Source organism: Salvelinus namaycush, chromosome 6 (assembly GCF_016432855.1).
Source record: "Salvelinus namaycush isolate Seneca chromosome 6, SaNama_1.0, whole genome shotgun sequence".
NCBI classification, from domain to species: Eukaryota; Metazoa; Chordata; class Actinopteri; order Salmoniformes; family Salmonidae; genus Salvelinus; species Salvelinus namaycush.
The window spans coordinates 22,631,900-22,649,467 of record NC_052312.1 but is presented as its reverse complement, the minus strand read 5'-3'; the positions used below and the strand labels follow the sequence as shown (position 1 = coordinate 22,649,467).

The 17,568-nt window shown below is 42.0% G+C and overlaps 1 protein-coding gene across 1 annotated transcript; it reads right to left on the bottom strand.

The window, feature by feature from the left end:
• Positions 1–11,107: 11,107 nt before the first annotated feature.
• Positions 11,108–14,066, bottom strand: LOC120049285 (transcription factor Sox-19b-like). Its single transcript, XM_038995535.1, has 2 exons — positions 13,444–14,066; positions 11,108–11,354 (listed from the first exon to the last, which is right to left on the bottom strand). Exons 1-2 carry the CDS (start codon positions 14,064–14,066, stop codon positions 11,108–11,110), a joined length of 870 nt encoding a protein of 289 aa, XP_038851463.1.
• Positions 14,067–17,568: the final 3,502 nt, after the last annotated feature.

Sequence of the window (17,568 nt, the reverse complement as noted above, 5' to 3'; positions counted from 1 at the left end):
CCTCAAATAGCGGTTTGGATAAATTATTGGACATGTAAAAAATATGCACATAAGACATGAGAAGTTGTGCAATTGCAATTGACTGTGTTCAATTGTATTATAGCATGGGTTTTCTGTGATGCTCAAATCCTTGCCTATAGCTCTACGTAGGCGATGTGTGCGCACTGTGCGGGCGGGGCTGCAGAAAGGGAGCGTGAGGAAGGTGTTTGCTCTGCCCTGCTTTGCGTGCAAGAGAGGAGTGGTTCGTAGGCTTCAAGGAATGCAGGTAAATAATATGCACGAGGAGTTTCCATGACGACTTCTGATGTGGTGAGGTTTCCTGCAGCAATGTTGACTAAAGAGAAAAAGTGTTTCTCTTTTTGTGTTTAGATGATTGTCAATCTCCACCTTTGAGTGCCCTCTCTTTGAAAAATAAGAGACTCAATTAGGCCAGTTGGTGCACATTAATTAATTAAAAGCAGGAAAGGTTACATCCCACTGGGCAGAAATTGGTTGAATCAACTTTGTTTCAAAGTAATTTGTCAACCTAGTGTGACATGGAAAATACATTGGATTTGAAAAAGCAATCAGTCAGAGATTGTTGTTTTGAGGGTGACAATTCAACCACAGGATTATGTCATCATGGTAACCAAATTTCAACATAGACAAACCTTGTTTAAATTTTTTTGAATTTGTACCTTTAAAACAATGTCAGATCTTCAACTTATATCCACTTTCAGAAAAAAAACAATAGGCTGGGCAGCACCTCCTACTGGAGAATGTACAGTGCATTCGGAAAGTATCCAGACTCCTTGACTTTTTCCCCCCCAAAATTACATTACAGCCATTCTAAAATTGATTAAATTGCATTTTCTTCCCCGAATCAATCGACAACAATACACCAGATTTTTGCAAATATATACAGTTGAAGTCAAGCTTCCCACAATAAGTTGGGTGAATTTTGGCCCATTCCTCCTGACAGAGCTGGTGTAACTGAGTCAGGTTTGTAGGCCTCCTTGCTCGCACACCTCTTTTCAGTTCTGCCCACAAATTTTCTATAGGATTGAGGTCAGGGCTTTGTGATGGCCACTCCCATACCTTGACTTTGTTGTCCTTAAGCCATTTTGCCACAACTTTGGAAGTATGCTTGGGGTTATTGTCCATTTGGAAGATCCATTTGCGACCAAGCTTTAACTTCCTGACTGATGTCTTGAGATGTTGCTTCAGTATATCCACATAATTTTCCTCCCTCATGATGCCATCTATTTTGTGAAGTGCACCAGTCCCTCCTGCAGCAAAGCAACCCCACAACATGATGCTGCCACCCCCGTGCTTCACGGTTGGGATGCTGTTCTTCGGCTTGCAAGCCTCCCCCTTTTTGCCTCCAAACATAACGATGGTCATTATGGCCAAACAGTTCTATTTTTGTTTCATCAGACCAGAGGACATTTCTCCAAAAAGTACGATCTTTGTCCCCATGTGCAGTTGCAAACCGTAGTCTGGCTTTTTTATGGCGGTTTTGGAGCAGTGGCTTCTTCCTTGCTGAGCGGCCTTTCAGGTTATGTTGATATAGGACTCGTTTTACTGTGGATATAGATACTTTTGTGCCTGTTTCCTCCAGCATCTTCACAAGGTCCTTTGTTGTTGTTCTGGGATTGATTTGCACTTTTTGCACCAAAATATGTTCATCTCTTGGAGACAGAAGACGTCTTCTTCTTGAGCAGTATGACAGCTGTGTGGTCCCATGGTGTTTATACTTGCGTACTATTGTTTGTACAGATGAACGTGGTACCTTCAGGCATTTGGAAATTGCTCCCAAGGATGAACCAGACTTGTGGAGGTCTACAAAAAAAAATCTGAGATCTTGGCTAATTTCTTTTGATTTTCCCATGATGTCAAGCAAAGAGGCACTGAGTTTGAAGGTAGGCCTTGAAATACATCCACAGGTACACCTCCAATTGACTCAAATTATGTCAATTAGCTTATCAGAAGCTTCTAAAGCCATGACATTATTTTCTGGAATTTTCTAAGCTGTTTAAAGGCACAGTCAACTTAGTGTATGTAATCTTCTGACCCACTGGAATTGTGATACAGTGAATTATAAGTGAAATAATCTGTAAACAATTGTTGGAAAAATTATTTGGGTCATGCACCGACTTCCCAAAACTATAGTTTGTTAACAAGAAATTTGTGAAGTGGTCGAAAAACGAGTTTTAATGACTCCACCCTAAGTGTATGTAAACTTCCAAATTCAACTGTATATAAAAAAAAAACTGAAAAAGCACATTTACTTAAATGTTCAGACCCTTTACACAGTACTTTGTTGAAGCATCTTTGGCAGCGATTACAGCCTCAAGTCTTGTTGGGTATTACGCTACAAGCTTGGTACGCCTGTATTTGGGGAGTTTCTCCCATTCTTCTCTGCAGATCCTCTCAAGCTCTGTCAGGTTGGATGGGGAGCATCGCTGCACAGCTATTTTCAGGTCTCTTCAGAAATGTTAGATCGGGTTCAAGTCAGGGCTTTGGTTGGGCCACTCAAGGACATTCAGAGACATGTCCCGAAGCCACTCCTGCATTGTCTTGGCTGTGTGCTTAAGGTCGTTGTCCTGTTGGAAGGTGAACCTTCGCCCCAGTCAGAGTCCTGAGCGCTCTGGAGCAGATTTTCATCAAGGATCTCTCTGTACTTTGTTCCGTTCATCTTTCCCTCGATCCTGACTTGTCTCCCAGTCCCTGTTGCTAAAAAAAACATCCCCACAGCATGATGCCACCACCATGCTTCACCGTAGGGATGGTATTGGCCAGTTGATGAGCGGTACCTGATTTCCTCCAGACCAAAGAGTTCAATCAAGGTTTCATCAGACCAGAGAATCTTGTTTCTCATGGTCTGAGAGTCCTTTAGGTGCCTTTCGGCAAACTCCAAGCTGGCTGTTGTCTTTTACTGAGGAGTGACTTCCGTCTGGCCACTCTACCATAAATGCCTGATTGGTGGAGTGCTGCAGAGATGGTTGTCCTTCTGGAAGGTTCTCCCACTTCCACAGAGGAAGCTCTTGGAGCTCTGTCAGAGTGACCATCGGGTTCTTGGTCACCAAGGCCCTTCTCCCCCAATTGCTCAGTTTGGCCAGGCGGCCAGCTCTAGGAAGAGTCTTGGTGGTTCCAAACTTCTTCCATTTAAGAATGATGGAGGCCACTGTGTTCTTGGGGACCTTCAATGCTGCAGACATTTTTGGTACCTCTCCCCAGATCTGTGCCTCGACACAATCCTGTCTGGGAGCTCTATGGACAATTCCTTCGACCTTATGGTTTGGTTGTTGCTCTGACATGCACTGTCAACTGTGGGACCTTATATAGACAGGTGTGTGCCTTTCCAAATCATGTCCAATCAATTGAATTTACCACAGGTGGAATCCAATCAAGTTGTAGAAACATCTCAAGGATGATCAATGGAGTATCATAGCAAAGGTTCAGAATAATTATGTAAATAAAGTATTTCTGTTTTTATTTTGTAATAAATTGGCAAAAACGTCTAAAAATGTGTTTTCGCTTTGTCGTTATGGGGTATTGTGTGTAGATTGATGATTGAAAAAAATGTAAAATCAATTTTAGAATAAGGCTGTAGCGTAACAAAATGTGGAAAAAGTAAAGTGGTCCAAATGCAATGTATCTATTTACAGCTACCCTCTGGTCTCCTATCCAGGGTTTTAAGGTCGGTGCTCTCCGGAATCTTTGGGATGTCCCTTCTCCATTGAAGTTGAAATGTAAAATGGTTAAGGTAGGGCTTAAGGTTAGGGTTAGGGTTTAGGGTTTAGGGTAGGGTCGTCCCAAGGACACCGGATAACACTGACCAGGGTTTTAACTAGGCCCAGCCCTGCTTAGCTATGATATTTGTCACTGACTATTACCAATGTGCTATCGTGAGAAACTAAATATATTCACTGTTGCTATAGTAGTCATTCCAAAGTGTACACTCTTAGAAAAAATGCTCCCAAAAGGGTTATTTGGCTGTCCCCATAGGAGAACGCTTTTTGGTTCCAGGTAAGAACCAAAAAGGGTTCTTCAAAGGGTTCTCCTATGGGGACAGCCGAATAACCTCTTTAGGATCTAGATAAACCTACACTCTTAGAAAAAAGGTGCTAACAGAGTAAACGAAATGTGGCCATACTTTATCACACATCATCAATAATGCTATTTAGGCCTACATAGCATTTGAAAGTCATCGACAGCTATTGTTTCAATTTAACCAAAGATTCTTCTAAAAATAGACAAAATAGGCCCAGGGTTTCAAGCTTCAGTTGATTTAAAATGTTAGGATATTTAGGGAATTGTGAATTGTGAATATTTAGGGAATTGTGAATTGTGAATATTTAGTGAATTGTGTCAATGCAACAAAATATCACCATTTGAAGCAGCTGTATCTTCTGGTTGGATAGTTACATCTGTGCCACTAACTTAGTTCGGCTTTGAAGATGCAGTCTGGGATCTTAAGCACAACAAATTTGTAACATATTGTACGAATTGAATTCTGGAGGTGGAGGTGTGTTGGGTCATTGTCCTGTTGAAAAACAAATGATAGTCCCACTAAGCGCAAACCAGATGGGATGGCGTATCGCTGCAGAATGCTGTGGTAGCCATGCTGGTTATTTGTGCCTTGAATTCTAAATAAATCACAGACAGTGTCACCAGCAAAGCACCCCCACACCATCACACCTCCTCTTCCATGCTTCACGGTGGGAACCACACATGTTGTGATCATCCTTTCACCTACTCTGTGTCTCACAAAGACACGGCGGTTGGAACCAAAAATCTCAAATTTGGACTCATCAGACCAAAGGACAGATTTTCACCAGTCTAATGTCCATTGCCTGTGTTTCTTGGTCCAAGCAAGTCTCTTATTCTTATTTGTGTTCTTTAGTGGTGGTTTCTTTGCAGCAATTCGACCATGAAGCCCTGATTCACGCAGTCTCCTCTGAACAGTTGATGTTGAGATGTGTCTGTTACTTGAACTCTGTGAAGCATTTATTTGGGCTGCAATCTGAGGTGCAGTTAACTCTAATGAACGTATCCTCTGCAGCAGAGGTAACTCTGGGTCTTCCTTTCCTGTGGTGGTCCATCATGAAAGCCAGTTTCATCATAGCGCTTGATGGTTTTTGCAACTGCACTTGAAGAAACTTTAAAAGTTCTTGACAATTTCCGGATGGACTGACCTTCATGTCTTAAAGTAATGATGGACTGTCGCTTCTCTTTGCTTATTTGAGCTATTCTTGCCATAATATGGACTTGGTCTTTTACCAAATAGGGCTATCTTCTGTATACCACCACTACCTTGTCACAACACAATTGATTGGCTCAAACGCATTACGAAGGAAAGAAATTCCACAAATTAACTTTTAACAAGGCACACCTGCTAATTGAAATGCATTCCAGGTGACGACCTCATGAAGCTGGTTGAGAGAATGCCAAGTGTGTGCAAAGCTGTCATCAAGTTGTTTTGATTTGTGTAACCCTTTTTTGGTTACTACATGATTCCCTATGTGTTATTTCAAAGTGTTGATGTTCACTATTATTCTACAATGTAGAAAATAGTAAAGATAAAGAAATGTGAGTAGGTGTGAATGAGTAGGTGTGTCCGAACTTTTGACTGGTACTGTATATATTATTAAAAAAATTTGCAGGACATAACATATCATACAAAATGGATGACGTAGTACACAATTGGATGACGTAATACACAATTGGATGACGTTTTACCTCATGAGCACCACTTTCAAATTACTGGCTGAAAATATAAAAAAGTTCTGGAGCATCACTTTAATTCCAGTTTGTCTTAATTGATATATTGGATTCATGATCTCCATCTCAACCAAAAATCCAAGTTAAATAATAGGACTAAATCAAATCAAACTTTTTTTCAAGTGCATCCCACTAGGCAAAGATGTCAATTCAACTTCAATTCCACTTTGGCTCAATGGAAATCTGTTGAAATTATGTAAAAACGAAGTTGATTCAACCAGTGTGTGGCTAGTGGTATTTTAAGTGTGATTTTATTATATTTAGTCCTTTTATTTAGATAGTTGGTTGAGATGGAGATGTGAATCCAACATATTAATTATTAATTTGTAGACAAACTGGAATTAAAGCCAGACTAAATCAGTGGCACAGATGGAACCTTCAAGCAGAAGATACATCTCCTTAATATTTTAATATTTGGTTGCGTTGGCAACCATACAATTCAATTTCAATTTTAAAATACAATAAATAGCCTATTAACAAGTTAACTAATTATATGTTGGATTCACATCTTCAACTCAACCAAAAATAAAAGTTAAAGAATGGGATTAAGCCAGTGGCTCAGATGGAATCTATCCAAGCAATAGATACATTCATTTTAAAAGTTGATATTTGGTTGGCTTGTCAACCAAACTCAATTCAATATTTATTTTGTAATACAGTAAATAGACATTTGGTTGACAACTAAACCAAAAGTCAGACATTGTTTTTCCATTGGAATTTGATTGTGCTTTTAGGTGGTTGACAGCATGGTGATAACACATTTGAAATTCAATTAACATTTTGCTGTATTTTGAGTGGGTGAATATCTCGGTTTTAATCTCATTGATCAACATCTCAACCAAATATTACCCAATTATCCACGTTGTAATGACGTGGTGTACCCAGTGGGATAGGCCTATGCAGCAAAATGTGTTTATGAGTAAGAGACGTTTCAGACAGTATGAGACAAGGCAAATGTGAACTTGCTCATTGATCAAATAAGAGAGACCCAATTAGGCCTACCAGTCGTTGCGCGTGCATTAATTTAAAGCAGGATATATCACAGCAAATGAGTTTAGGCTTATGAGTAAGAAATGTCTCAGCATCAGAAAAAGCAAGTCGACATAAAAAAAAGAACTGAGCGTATTGTAACCAGCCCCCTGAGTCATAGAGAAGACTTTCTGATTACCACAGCTTCCCATAATTCTTTAAAAGTCACACCGCCAGCATCTCGCACGCACTTGTTTAGCCCTGGCTCACCAAATCCATGGCAACCACTTGTTGAAGCCTCACTGACCGTTGCTAAGATATTGAATGTATTCTACCAGAAAATCCTCCTACCCCCATGTCCCCTCACCAAACTCAACAACCCTCTGAACGCACAGGGCGCACAGGCTGGCCATCATCTAACTTCCGTCATGCAGTGGGACAACAAACTTGTTTTAACCTTTACCGAAATAGGCAAGTCAGTTAAGAACAAATTCGTATTTACAATGACGGTCTACCCCGGCCAAACCCGGACGACGCTGGGCCAATGGGCGATGCCCTATGGGACTCCCAATCACGGCCGGATGTGATACAGCCTGGATTCGAACTAGGGACTGTAGTGACTCCTCTTGCGCTGAGATGCAGGGAGCCCGAGTGGACCTTTGTCAATTTATACAGATCAATATACATGAATGCTGTCAAAAGTATGAGCCTACACTTTAAAGTTTAAAAGGGTCCTTGCTACAGTTCCACCACTCATGCCATCTGGCTAACCATTTGGCGCAAACAAAATGTTACCTTATCTCCCCCTCCATACACAACTTCCCAATTAGTGTGTTTCAATTATTGCACCCTTATTTAGGAATAGACCAAATTGTTCAAATCTCCAACTGCTTGGCCCAAATTAATATTCCGAGGGGTGCATGTGGTCATGGGCCGGGGCTAATGTAGTGTGGGCCAATTTACGCACTTTCTTGGCTCGTTTCGCAGCCTTGAGTTCAGAGTTTCCAGGGAAACGACAGGTCGTATTGGTAGAGTTAGTTGGGTCTTGAATGTCATATTGTCAGAGTGAGAGAGGGAGAGATGGTCGGTTTACCCCCCCTCCCTTGCCCCACTCCACTCATATCTTCCCCATAGCTCTCCCATCCTCCCCTCCCCTCTACCCTGCGATTAGCCTGCGCAGGCTCTCCGATTTCCATGAGAATGGCGACGGGCGGTGAAAGGGTTAAGCCTGATCTGGAGAGAAGGGGCGATAAAGCCCCCGAATGCAACGCTAATTTTCTGCTCGGCGGGGGAGCGAGAGAAAGGGAACAAAGCTCTCCGGGGGAGTCGCCGAAGACTCCGCGGCTTTACTATGTGCACCTGCGAGCTCAAAAGCTAGGGACAATGTGCCTCCGAAACGGGCAATTATGAGTGGGCCAGCCACCCGCTTTCTCTCCGGAGAAGGGGAGGGGTGGGCAAGAGGGGGAGAAGTGAAATTTAAAAGACGGGGAGAAAAGTAAATGATCGACCCTAAATCATTCTAACCCCTCCCCCCCGCGCCTCTCCTACACCCCGGACGCCTCTGTCCCATCTCCCCAAACGTTTTTTTGTCCGCCTCCTTCCGAAGTTTTATTTTAAGCATCCCCAAGCATAATGGTGTCCACCTGTGGTGCCACTGTTTAAACGTAAACCCGTCTCGTTTTGATTGAGCGCCTGATGTCAGGCCTATGGTTATTTTCTCTAATGATCGCGGACAGATGAGGTCACTCAAACAGCTGAGCGGCCAAAACTGAATAGGAACAATTGATAACGCGTTGTAAAACATTAGCAGTCACTTTGGCTGTTTTTAAAATATTGGATTAAATAATTGAATTTTTTAGAGCCTGTATTATGCGCATATTTCTCAACTTTGCCTGACAAAATATGCTCCAAATGAGTCCCATATCAGAAACCTTCACCGATGGATGAATCAACCTCCTAATCTGACGTGTAATCTACGCATAATTCATACTGGCACAATTGTAGCCTGTGCCGGGAATTTCCAAAGAATAGCCTATAAATGGTGCGTCATCTTCCTGAAAGTGCTATACTGATTTACATGTTTTACAATGGAGTGCATTTCTAAAATGTAAACGTTTAGAGAACAAAATAGCTGAAAATGTCAACAAAAAAAAATGCTGAAAACCTGCAAGGAATATATTTGGAGACCAGAGGATTTAAAAACGTTTTAATACTTGTCATCCATGCCACATATGAAAATGAGTTAACAAAAATACCCTTAGTATAGGTGCCTCAAATTGCTTATTTATACACAATGCACATCAAAAGTTGCAAGCCTCAAACAGGGATTAGACAACTAAATAAATTCAAAAAAAGTTAAGTTTTACACACTTGGATTGCAATAAACATTCATGTTTCATTATTCCTTTCATATAAATTATAGTATTTAAACCCAACCAAAAATAATTTGATTCATTCCCTTTATGCAAGTTCTTTAGTGGATTGTACAATACTAAAAAGGGACTGTTGGAACATGACAGTTCCAGAATGGTTGTAATTTGATGTGGTTCAACCACTTCCACAGCCTAAAAATGTACCCACTTGCAGTTTCAGACAGCAAAAAAAATCTAAAATGGATTCTAACTTTTAGCAGCACTGTTTAACTATTCATAAATTAGTTAGAGGGTGTTGTGAGATGAAACAAAGACAAATGAATTTTAACCCTCAAGTCTTGTTACAACAGGAAACTTAAGACAAAACTTGATGCCAACTCCTTTTGTCAGTCATTTCGTAAAATTATAAAAAGTGGAATGTGTTATCTGAAGACCTTAAGCAGCAGGCAACTCAAATATGAAACTGAGAAGCTGGAGACATTTATTGTAAAATTAATAGATTTTAATCTCTACCATTAGTTGCCCGGGCAGAATGTACTAACGGTGCTTGGTTGGATAAGTAGAAATCCATACAAACAGTTGCCGAGCTAGAGAAAAATCATTCAAATGTATTTTGTAAAATAAAATTCAATAGAATGCAGCATTTGTATAAAATGTAATTCAGTTAATTGTATTCTATGAACACAATTAAAACCTGCAGAAAACAGGGGTATCTGAACAAACATTAAGAACTTGGGACAACTCCTAACATGCAAAACATTTGGGGACTGTATCAACATTGGACTAATGAAAAAAAAGTTAAAGAAAGAGTGGATTTTTCCTTCAACTTAAAAAAGAAAAAAAAGTTGAAGACAAACCAAAATGTATTGGTATGGGGTTTGGACATACAGTACTACTAAACACACCAGTTCATCTCACATACTTGTTTCCATTGGATCCAATGAACTCATAAGATTGTCCAACAGACTATACCATGTCATCCTATGAAATTGAATTGGCTTTAAACAAGCACGCTTACTCACAAAGCAGTAGAAGGCACCAAGTGGCCATACTTGTATATTAAAAAAATAAGACACTTCATTCAAGTTATACTCTGTGCATTTCTCCCTTGGTCTCCCCATTTCACTGCACTAGCAAGCGGTTAGTTGATTTGAGATGTTCTGTTCCGAGAGAGGCCCCATTGGGCCACACAAACAAAACCAGTTCAGGAATCACAATCCTCAGAATCCTTGTGGTGGGTCATGTGATTTGTATGTCACTGGCCTTAGGAGGATAGTGATTGACTGAGCCGGTTCCCAGTGTGTTGCATTCCAGCATCCCAAATGGCACCCTATTCCCTTTATAGTGCACTACTTTTGACCATGCAGGGTCCAGGTCAAAAGTAGACCACTATATGGGGAATAGGGTGCCATTTGGGACACTGCCCGTGTCTCTCTCCCGGTTGGTTTAGTTCATGATGATTACCGATCAACCCGAGGGGCCGACACTACTGTGCCAGTAGGACAAGACAGGAGGCAGAACACAATGGAACAATTGTGAACATACTACAGTCACATGCTTTGTGACATACATAGGGGCCTGGGCATTTTTGAATGGAAGCTTGTGATGTCAAGCTCAGTTTTTGTCAAAGAGGGGAAAATATATATGTACACAAACAAACATTTAATCATCATAAAGTCTATGTACAGTAGTCCGTCATAATGAGAAGTTAATTGAGAAGGGTCTCCGTCCAAGAAGTGGATGGGCGACTGAACAAAACAACCTAGTCTTGGGACAGAGGACAGGATGGACGAGGGTGGGCTCATTATTGTAGTCAAAATGCAGAGGTAGAAAAATAACATTTTTTATATAAAGTCACTGTTTTTTATAAACGCAACACGGGACCATAATGAGTGGGTCTGACAATATTGTGCCCAGCGTGTGTGACATAACTGGTGTCCTTGTGCCTCTCCAAGCCAGCACACTCACATTTGAGTCCCAGTCACTATCCCCACCAATCCCTAGATATGAGTGAGAGGCACAGTCCCACTGAGATAGTGTTGCTGGACGCTGTAGCCTCCTCTCTGGGAGACAGGGTCATTGGTGTCCCCCCCGGGGATGTACATACTAATCATATCCCTCAGGTCCCCCTGGAGAGGCCCACGGTGGTGGTTAGGTCCACCAGTTGGGGAGTGCGACACTGGCTCTGGCTTCACCATGGACATGACTGGGTTGGGCTGCTGGTGGCTGCTGCTGTAAGACATAGGGCTGAGGAGGAGAGGGGGGGAAGATGCTGTTATTGACTAAATTATATGAATGTTATGCTACAGTATGCCATGTCGGGCCACGCCACTAAATTGTCAGGGACACACGCAACACATAGCGTAGACCCGATTAGACTATTCTACATGACAGACAATCATGTCTACTCAGTTCAATACAAATCATTTATTTCCGAAACGTGTCGTAAAGAGCGGACCGATTATGAAGTGTCCAATTTTTCAGTTTCATCTAGAATTTGCAACAAGTTCAGTATTTTCTTTGGGATATTAGAGTGGATTTGTCAAATAAAAAGAGTGCAGATTCATATTGATTCCAAGACAGACCCATCTGAATTAAATAATTACACCTGCATGACAGTCAGAAGAGGGGCATGCAATAGATTATACTGGGTGCAGACAGACATGCATAGATCTGATGTGACCAGCAATGAGTCACCTTGAGGGAGAGCCCATGGAATCCACCCTGTCTGTTTACAAACAGCATGGGATGGGGATTGGGGACAGGACAGGTCCAGACTAGTTAGGCCACCAACTACAGCACCATGAAGCAAACTGCAGATATTCTCAGTTAAAGAATTCATAAACCAACTAAAGGCGCTTAAAGATAGCAGGGTGAGGAATTATTTTACATTGGAAGCATGAAAAAGCGGTGTGAATGTGTTAATTACGCAATTTATTTTTAAATGAAACTAAATGAATCACTGGTGTCTCTCTGCAAGAGGCCTGGGAGAAGGCACTGATGCGGACTAGAGGATTGTGGGTAAAGGACCACACACAAAGCTTTCCCATAGAGTGGGCCTCTACACATGCTCTACAATCCACAGGCCTGAAAACAAGCAAACAACCTACACTTAACCAATTGTATGTTTTTAAAACTGCAGTGCTTTGTTGCAAGTGTGAAACTGTGTGCGCTGTTATTTTGGCCCGGTTTCTTGTTAGAGATTTTTAATCTCCATGAGACTAGCCTGGTAAAATAAGGTAAAAACCTAATTGTAAAAAATATTAACCCAAGTTCTAAAGACATAAGGTAGAATGTTTTAATAAATTAAAGGTTAAATGACAGGTCAAACTTTTTTGAATGATTTTATCCTTAAGTGTAGTATATTTAGGATTTCTGAAAAACAAAAATACAAAGTAATCTTCTGAAAAACAATTGGGAGAAAGACAAAACAAAAGTTATGGCTCTGTGCTGGATGGGTGAGGGTTGTGAGTCCATGACATGGGTTCTAATTCATCTTAGTTTTAAACAGGCAAATCCAGTTAGGCCCCATGTGTTTGTTGCCAATCAGATTATAAAATTCATCAAATGTGTGCGAGTCAGAATGTTGGAAGTGTTTTACAAACAAGTGTTTAACTAAATTTGAGCAACTCAAGTAATTCAAAACCCATCATGCTCATTATCTGACACACATTTTGAAATACACTGACAAGGCATGAAGCTGGCTGAACCTGTACTGATTGTATACTGCATTAACTAATAAAATGTAACAAAATGCAGAAGTAATGTTAAATAATTTATTCCATGTTGGGCGATTAATAATTCATGGTCCATTAAAAACAGCAGGCTATATCCTTTTTTTATGTGTTAAACTGCTCTTGCAATAATTGGGCCTAAAGTAATGTGATTTAACAATAAGTCTTGATTTAGTGCAACATTTATTCTGCAGCAAACACTGGTTTAAAGCTGAGAAAGTGGGTTTCTGTTCAGAAAAGCTCAAATCGTATCACAATAACGAGAACATGGAAATTTGCTAACTTCAGGCTGCCGAGCCACTGACAAGTTTATAATTGGTTCCAAATCAAATAAGAAACGTTGTCTAGGCTATATAAAAGGGTACAAGCTTTCAAATGTTGAGGTAGGTTAAGTATTGAGGGTGACCTTTTCATACAATACGCAATAAACACAGTAAATGCAGGTGTCAGATTACAACGGCAGCAACTGGCGAGCGAGCACTGTCATTAAACTCTCGTTATCAAAACTGAATTTACATGAAAGCTATAAAACATTGTCCTTCTCAATTAGGCATTAGAATCAGAAGATGCGGAATGGAATTTAGAACTGGAGCATATCCTACCTGTAAGTGTTGGCACCGTTCATATACGTCTGTGCTGCGGTCATGGCCTGGGGGTACTGGAGCGCGGACAGGTCGTAGCGGTGCAGCTGCTGAGTGTAGCCCAGGGCCTCGCTCTGCATCCCGGCGTAACCTCCCGCCGGGCCCCACCCGTAACTCTCCATCCTGGGGCTCCCACCTTGGCCCTGCGCGGCGGCCAGCAGGTTCCCGGCAGAGAGAGGGTACTTTCCCATCTGGTTGTCCTTCTTGAGCAGGGGCTTGGATTTACGGCGTGGTTTGTACTTGTAATCGGGGTAATCCTTCATGTGCACCGCCCTGAGGCGCTTTGCTTCGTCAATGAATGGCCGCTTCTCAGCATCAGTCAGTAGCTTCCACTCGGCGCCCAGCCGCTTGCTGATCTCAGAGTTGTGCATCTTGGGGTTCTCCTGGGCCATCTTGCGGCGCTGGCCCCTAGACCAGACCATGAAGGCGTTCATGGGTCTTTTGACCTTGTCCATGGGGTCCCCGCCCGGAGGACAGAGGGATTTGGACCCCGGGTGAGAGTTGCCGGTGACCGGAGACATGGCGGTTTGGTGCGACTGCTGTTGCCCAGAGGGCTTCAACTCGTGTTCCATCATGTTATACATAGTTGTCTGGAACTTGTAAAGTGTCTCAGTTCAAAATAAATCAAGTTAAAATTAATTTAAAAAAACAAAGTAAACAGTCACAGCCTTTGTCACCTTACCTGTCGGCTTTTGGCCGGGTGGTTTTCCCGTTCTAGAATGACGAGTGGAAACCGAATGCACAAAGTGTTCCAAATCAACTAATTAGAAGACACACCCGATTCGAACAACCGGGAATAAATTACAAGTCGGTGTGTAAAGCGGTCATTAGGCGAGATAAAACGTTTGAGGAATTGTTTGCGCATGTAAAAATATAAATATATTAGAATTTAAAAACCCTTCAGTCTGTGAGGATATTTCTTTCTGCGCAGGGTTGCAGACAACCACCTGTAGCGACTCAATTCTGTAAACTGAAGAGTCCTGCGTGATGACAAAAAAAGTGATTCCATTTCAATCGTGCGGTTTTTCAGGAGATAATTGTATTCGAAGGGTCCGGACCAATCCCCGAGCGCGATAAGCTTCCCCGTGCGCGCGCTCATTTGCTTAACTATAGGAGGGGGCGCGAGTTGCATGTGCTGGAGGCACTGAGGAGTGGAGCACTTGTTGATGAGCGATAGAAAGTGTGTGAGAGGGACGGGGTGCTTTTCAATGAGAAAAAGTAATAATCCCGCATACACTCATTTAAAAGTGTGACTTCTGCTGTAATTATTTAGTATAAAGAGTTAAAAAATCATGGCATTTGCAGTTTGGCACACAGCCAGCATGCGCATGAATGGATGTTCATAAAATCGTTTTACTTTTTGTGCTTCCACGATTACGAGCAAAACGGACCAAATGTAAACAAATGATCAAACATGAATATATTTTAACATATTTCATCGACTTTTGTTTTCATCATCATTTCAAGACAATCATTTTTAGGCTATTTTATACAAGGATACTTTTATTGCGCTTGGAACACAATTCACACAATCCTAATTCAGTCCACAACAACAACAGCCACAATGACAAATTACGTTTACCAAATTAGTTTGTTGTGTCTGTGAGCGTGTCTGCTCGTTTTCTAGACGTCTGACATCGTTCAAACGATTGTTAGCCTATAAAGACGTCCATGACTTCTATACATGGTATTGATACGCTTACAATGGCGCACAGAATCACGGTGGGGTTCCATGAGAATGAGGAAAAGGTCTGTTGGTTCGGCCAAATAGAAGCTTTTCTTATGCTGCAGTTCCAAAGGAATAGGTCTTTGTTAATGTTTCCCAAACCTACGAGGGGCATGCTGTCTCTCTATTTACCCTAGTACCCAACATCCTCCTTCCTTTCATACCATTATTTTGAAAGGAAAGGATACAGACCTGTCATCATTCAGGTGATGTGGAGCCTATAACTACAGGTCTATGCTCTTCTCCAAGCTCCATCAAAAAGTAATACATGGATGAATCGCTAAAGTGGTTATCTTTGGATAATATAGACCTAGTGTATACAGTAAATTGGTGCTTTCATTTTACCAATATAGTCAATGCACTTTTAAAGTGATTTTTTGTACTTTGAAACAGCTCATGGTGCTGTCAGGTCGCAGTGAAGTTTAGAATCTGCTGACAGTCTTTAGTTGCTCTCTGAGGTTTCTATTATCCAGGTGACCCATGGGAAGAGCTCAGGTGAGAGAGGAGCAATAGGTGAGACAGTTTCTGTGAGAGTCACCTGGCTGCCAGACGTTATAACCTGTTGGTGTGTGTGTATGTGTGTTCCCCCAATAGGTGAGACAGTTTCTGTGAGAGTCACCTGGCTGCCAGACGTTATAACCTGTTGGTGTGTGTATGTGTGTTCCCCCAATAGGTGAGACAGTTTCTGTGAGAGTCACCTGGCTGCCAGACGTTATAACCTGTTGGTGTGTGTATGTGTGTTCCCCCAATAGGTGAGACAGTTTCTGTGAGAGTAACCTGGCTGACAACACCTGACGGGCAAACGTTATAAATCGCTCTCTCACTCACTCTCAATCTCTCTCTCTCTCTCTCTGGGTACCTCAGTGTCTGCAAGAGTTTAAGTGCATGTGCTTGATGGCAGGTGTGTTGAAGAGTGTTTTGTGTGTGTGTGTGTAAGTGTGTTAGAGGGAGAGAGTGTGTTTGGTGCAGGTGTACAGTATGTTACGTAAGAGTGTGTGTTTGTGTGTGTTCTGTATAGGCCTATGGAGCGCAGGTGTGTGTGATTGTGCATCTTGGTGGGGGGCTACAAGCCTTAGAGTGTGTGTAAATGAGTGAGAGAGTGTGTGTGTGTGTGTTTTGTATGGTGAGTGGTGTTTGTGTGTTTTAGGCCTTTGGGTTGCAGGTGTGGTGTGTGTGTGTGTGTGTGTGTGTGAAAAGAGTGTGTGTGTTCTGTATGGTGCAGCCAGGTGTGTGATTGAGTGTGTGTGTGACTGTGTGTGAGTGTATTGTATGGTGAAGCCAGGTGTTGGTCTTCTCTGTTCGTGACTGACAGAAACGCCCAGACGCCAATCACACCGGGGATTGTGAGGCTCCACTCTGCCGTTTCCGTTTCCAAGACAACCCCCTTTGGAATCTTTTGCAACACTCCCTCCCTTTCTCCTCTCCTCTTTTCCACTCTCTCTCTCTCTCTCTCTCCCAATCTGTTTTTTTCTTCTTCTTTCTCCTTTTTTTGTACAAAAACAACTCGCCAACTCAGGACCTCTGCCTCAGTCACACACTCTCACACGGACGCAGACACACAGTCTCTTTCCACTCTTTCACTCTTTTTCTCTCCCTTCAAACACACACGCACACACACACACACACGCACACACGCACACACACACACACACACACACACACACACACACACACACACACACACACACACACACACACACACACACACACACACACACACACACACACACACACACACACACACACACACACACACACACACACACACACACACACACACACACATACTGTAAATGCACCACCCACCACTTTGCCTAGGCCACTCTTTGTCAATGTTAAAATCCTGTTTTCAAGTCCTTGAAAGTTAAAATCTGCAGCAGCAAGTTGCAACAAGGTTTTCCATTCCTACTGCTTGACAAAAGTCCAAACACTCACACCATTGTCCCGGGCCTTGCTTCAATACTATTTGACTGGTGCGGCAGCACCTGTGGTATTGTACTATATGTTTACTATTAGAGATCACTAATCACTTAAATATGGTGTTAGTTCGCATTTCTACACATAGGCTACATCAAATAAAATAATATTTTATTTGTCACATACTTTGTAAACAACAGGTGCAGACTAATAGTGAAATGCTTACTAAAGGTCCTTTTCCAACAATGCAGAGTTAAGATAAAGATACAAAAAAATACAAATAGAAATAGTAACAAGGAATAAATACACAGTGAGTAACGAATAACAACAAACACCTAAACCATTGAGAGCATCTTGACTGGCTGCATCACTGCTCGGTATGGCAACAGCACCGCCCTCGATCACATGGCGCTACAGAGGGTGGTGCGGACAGCCTAGTACAT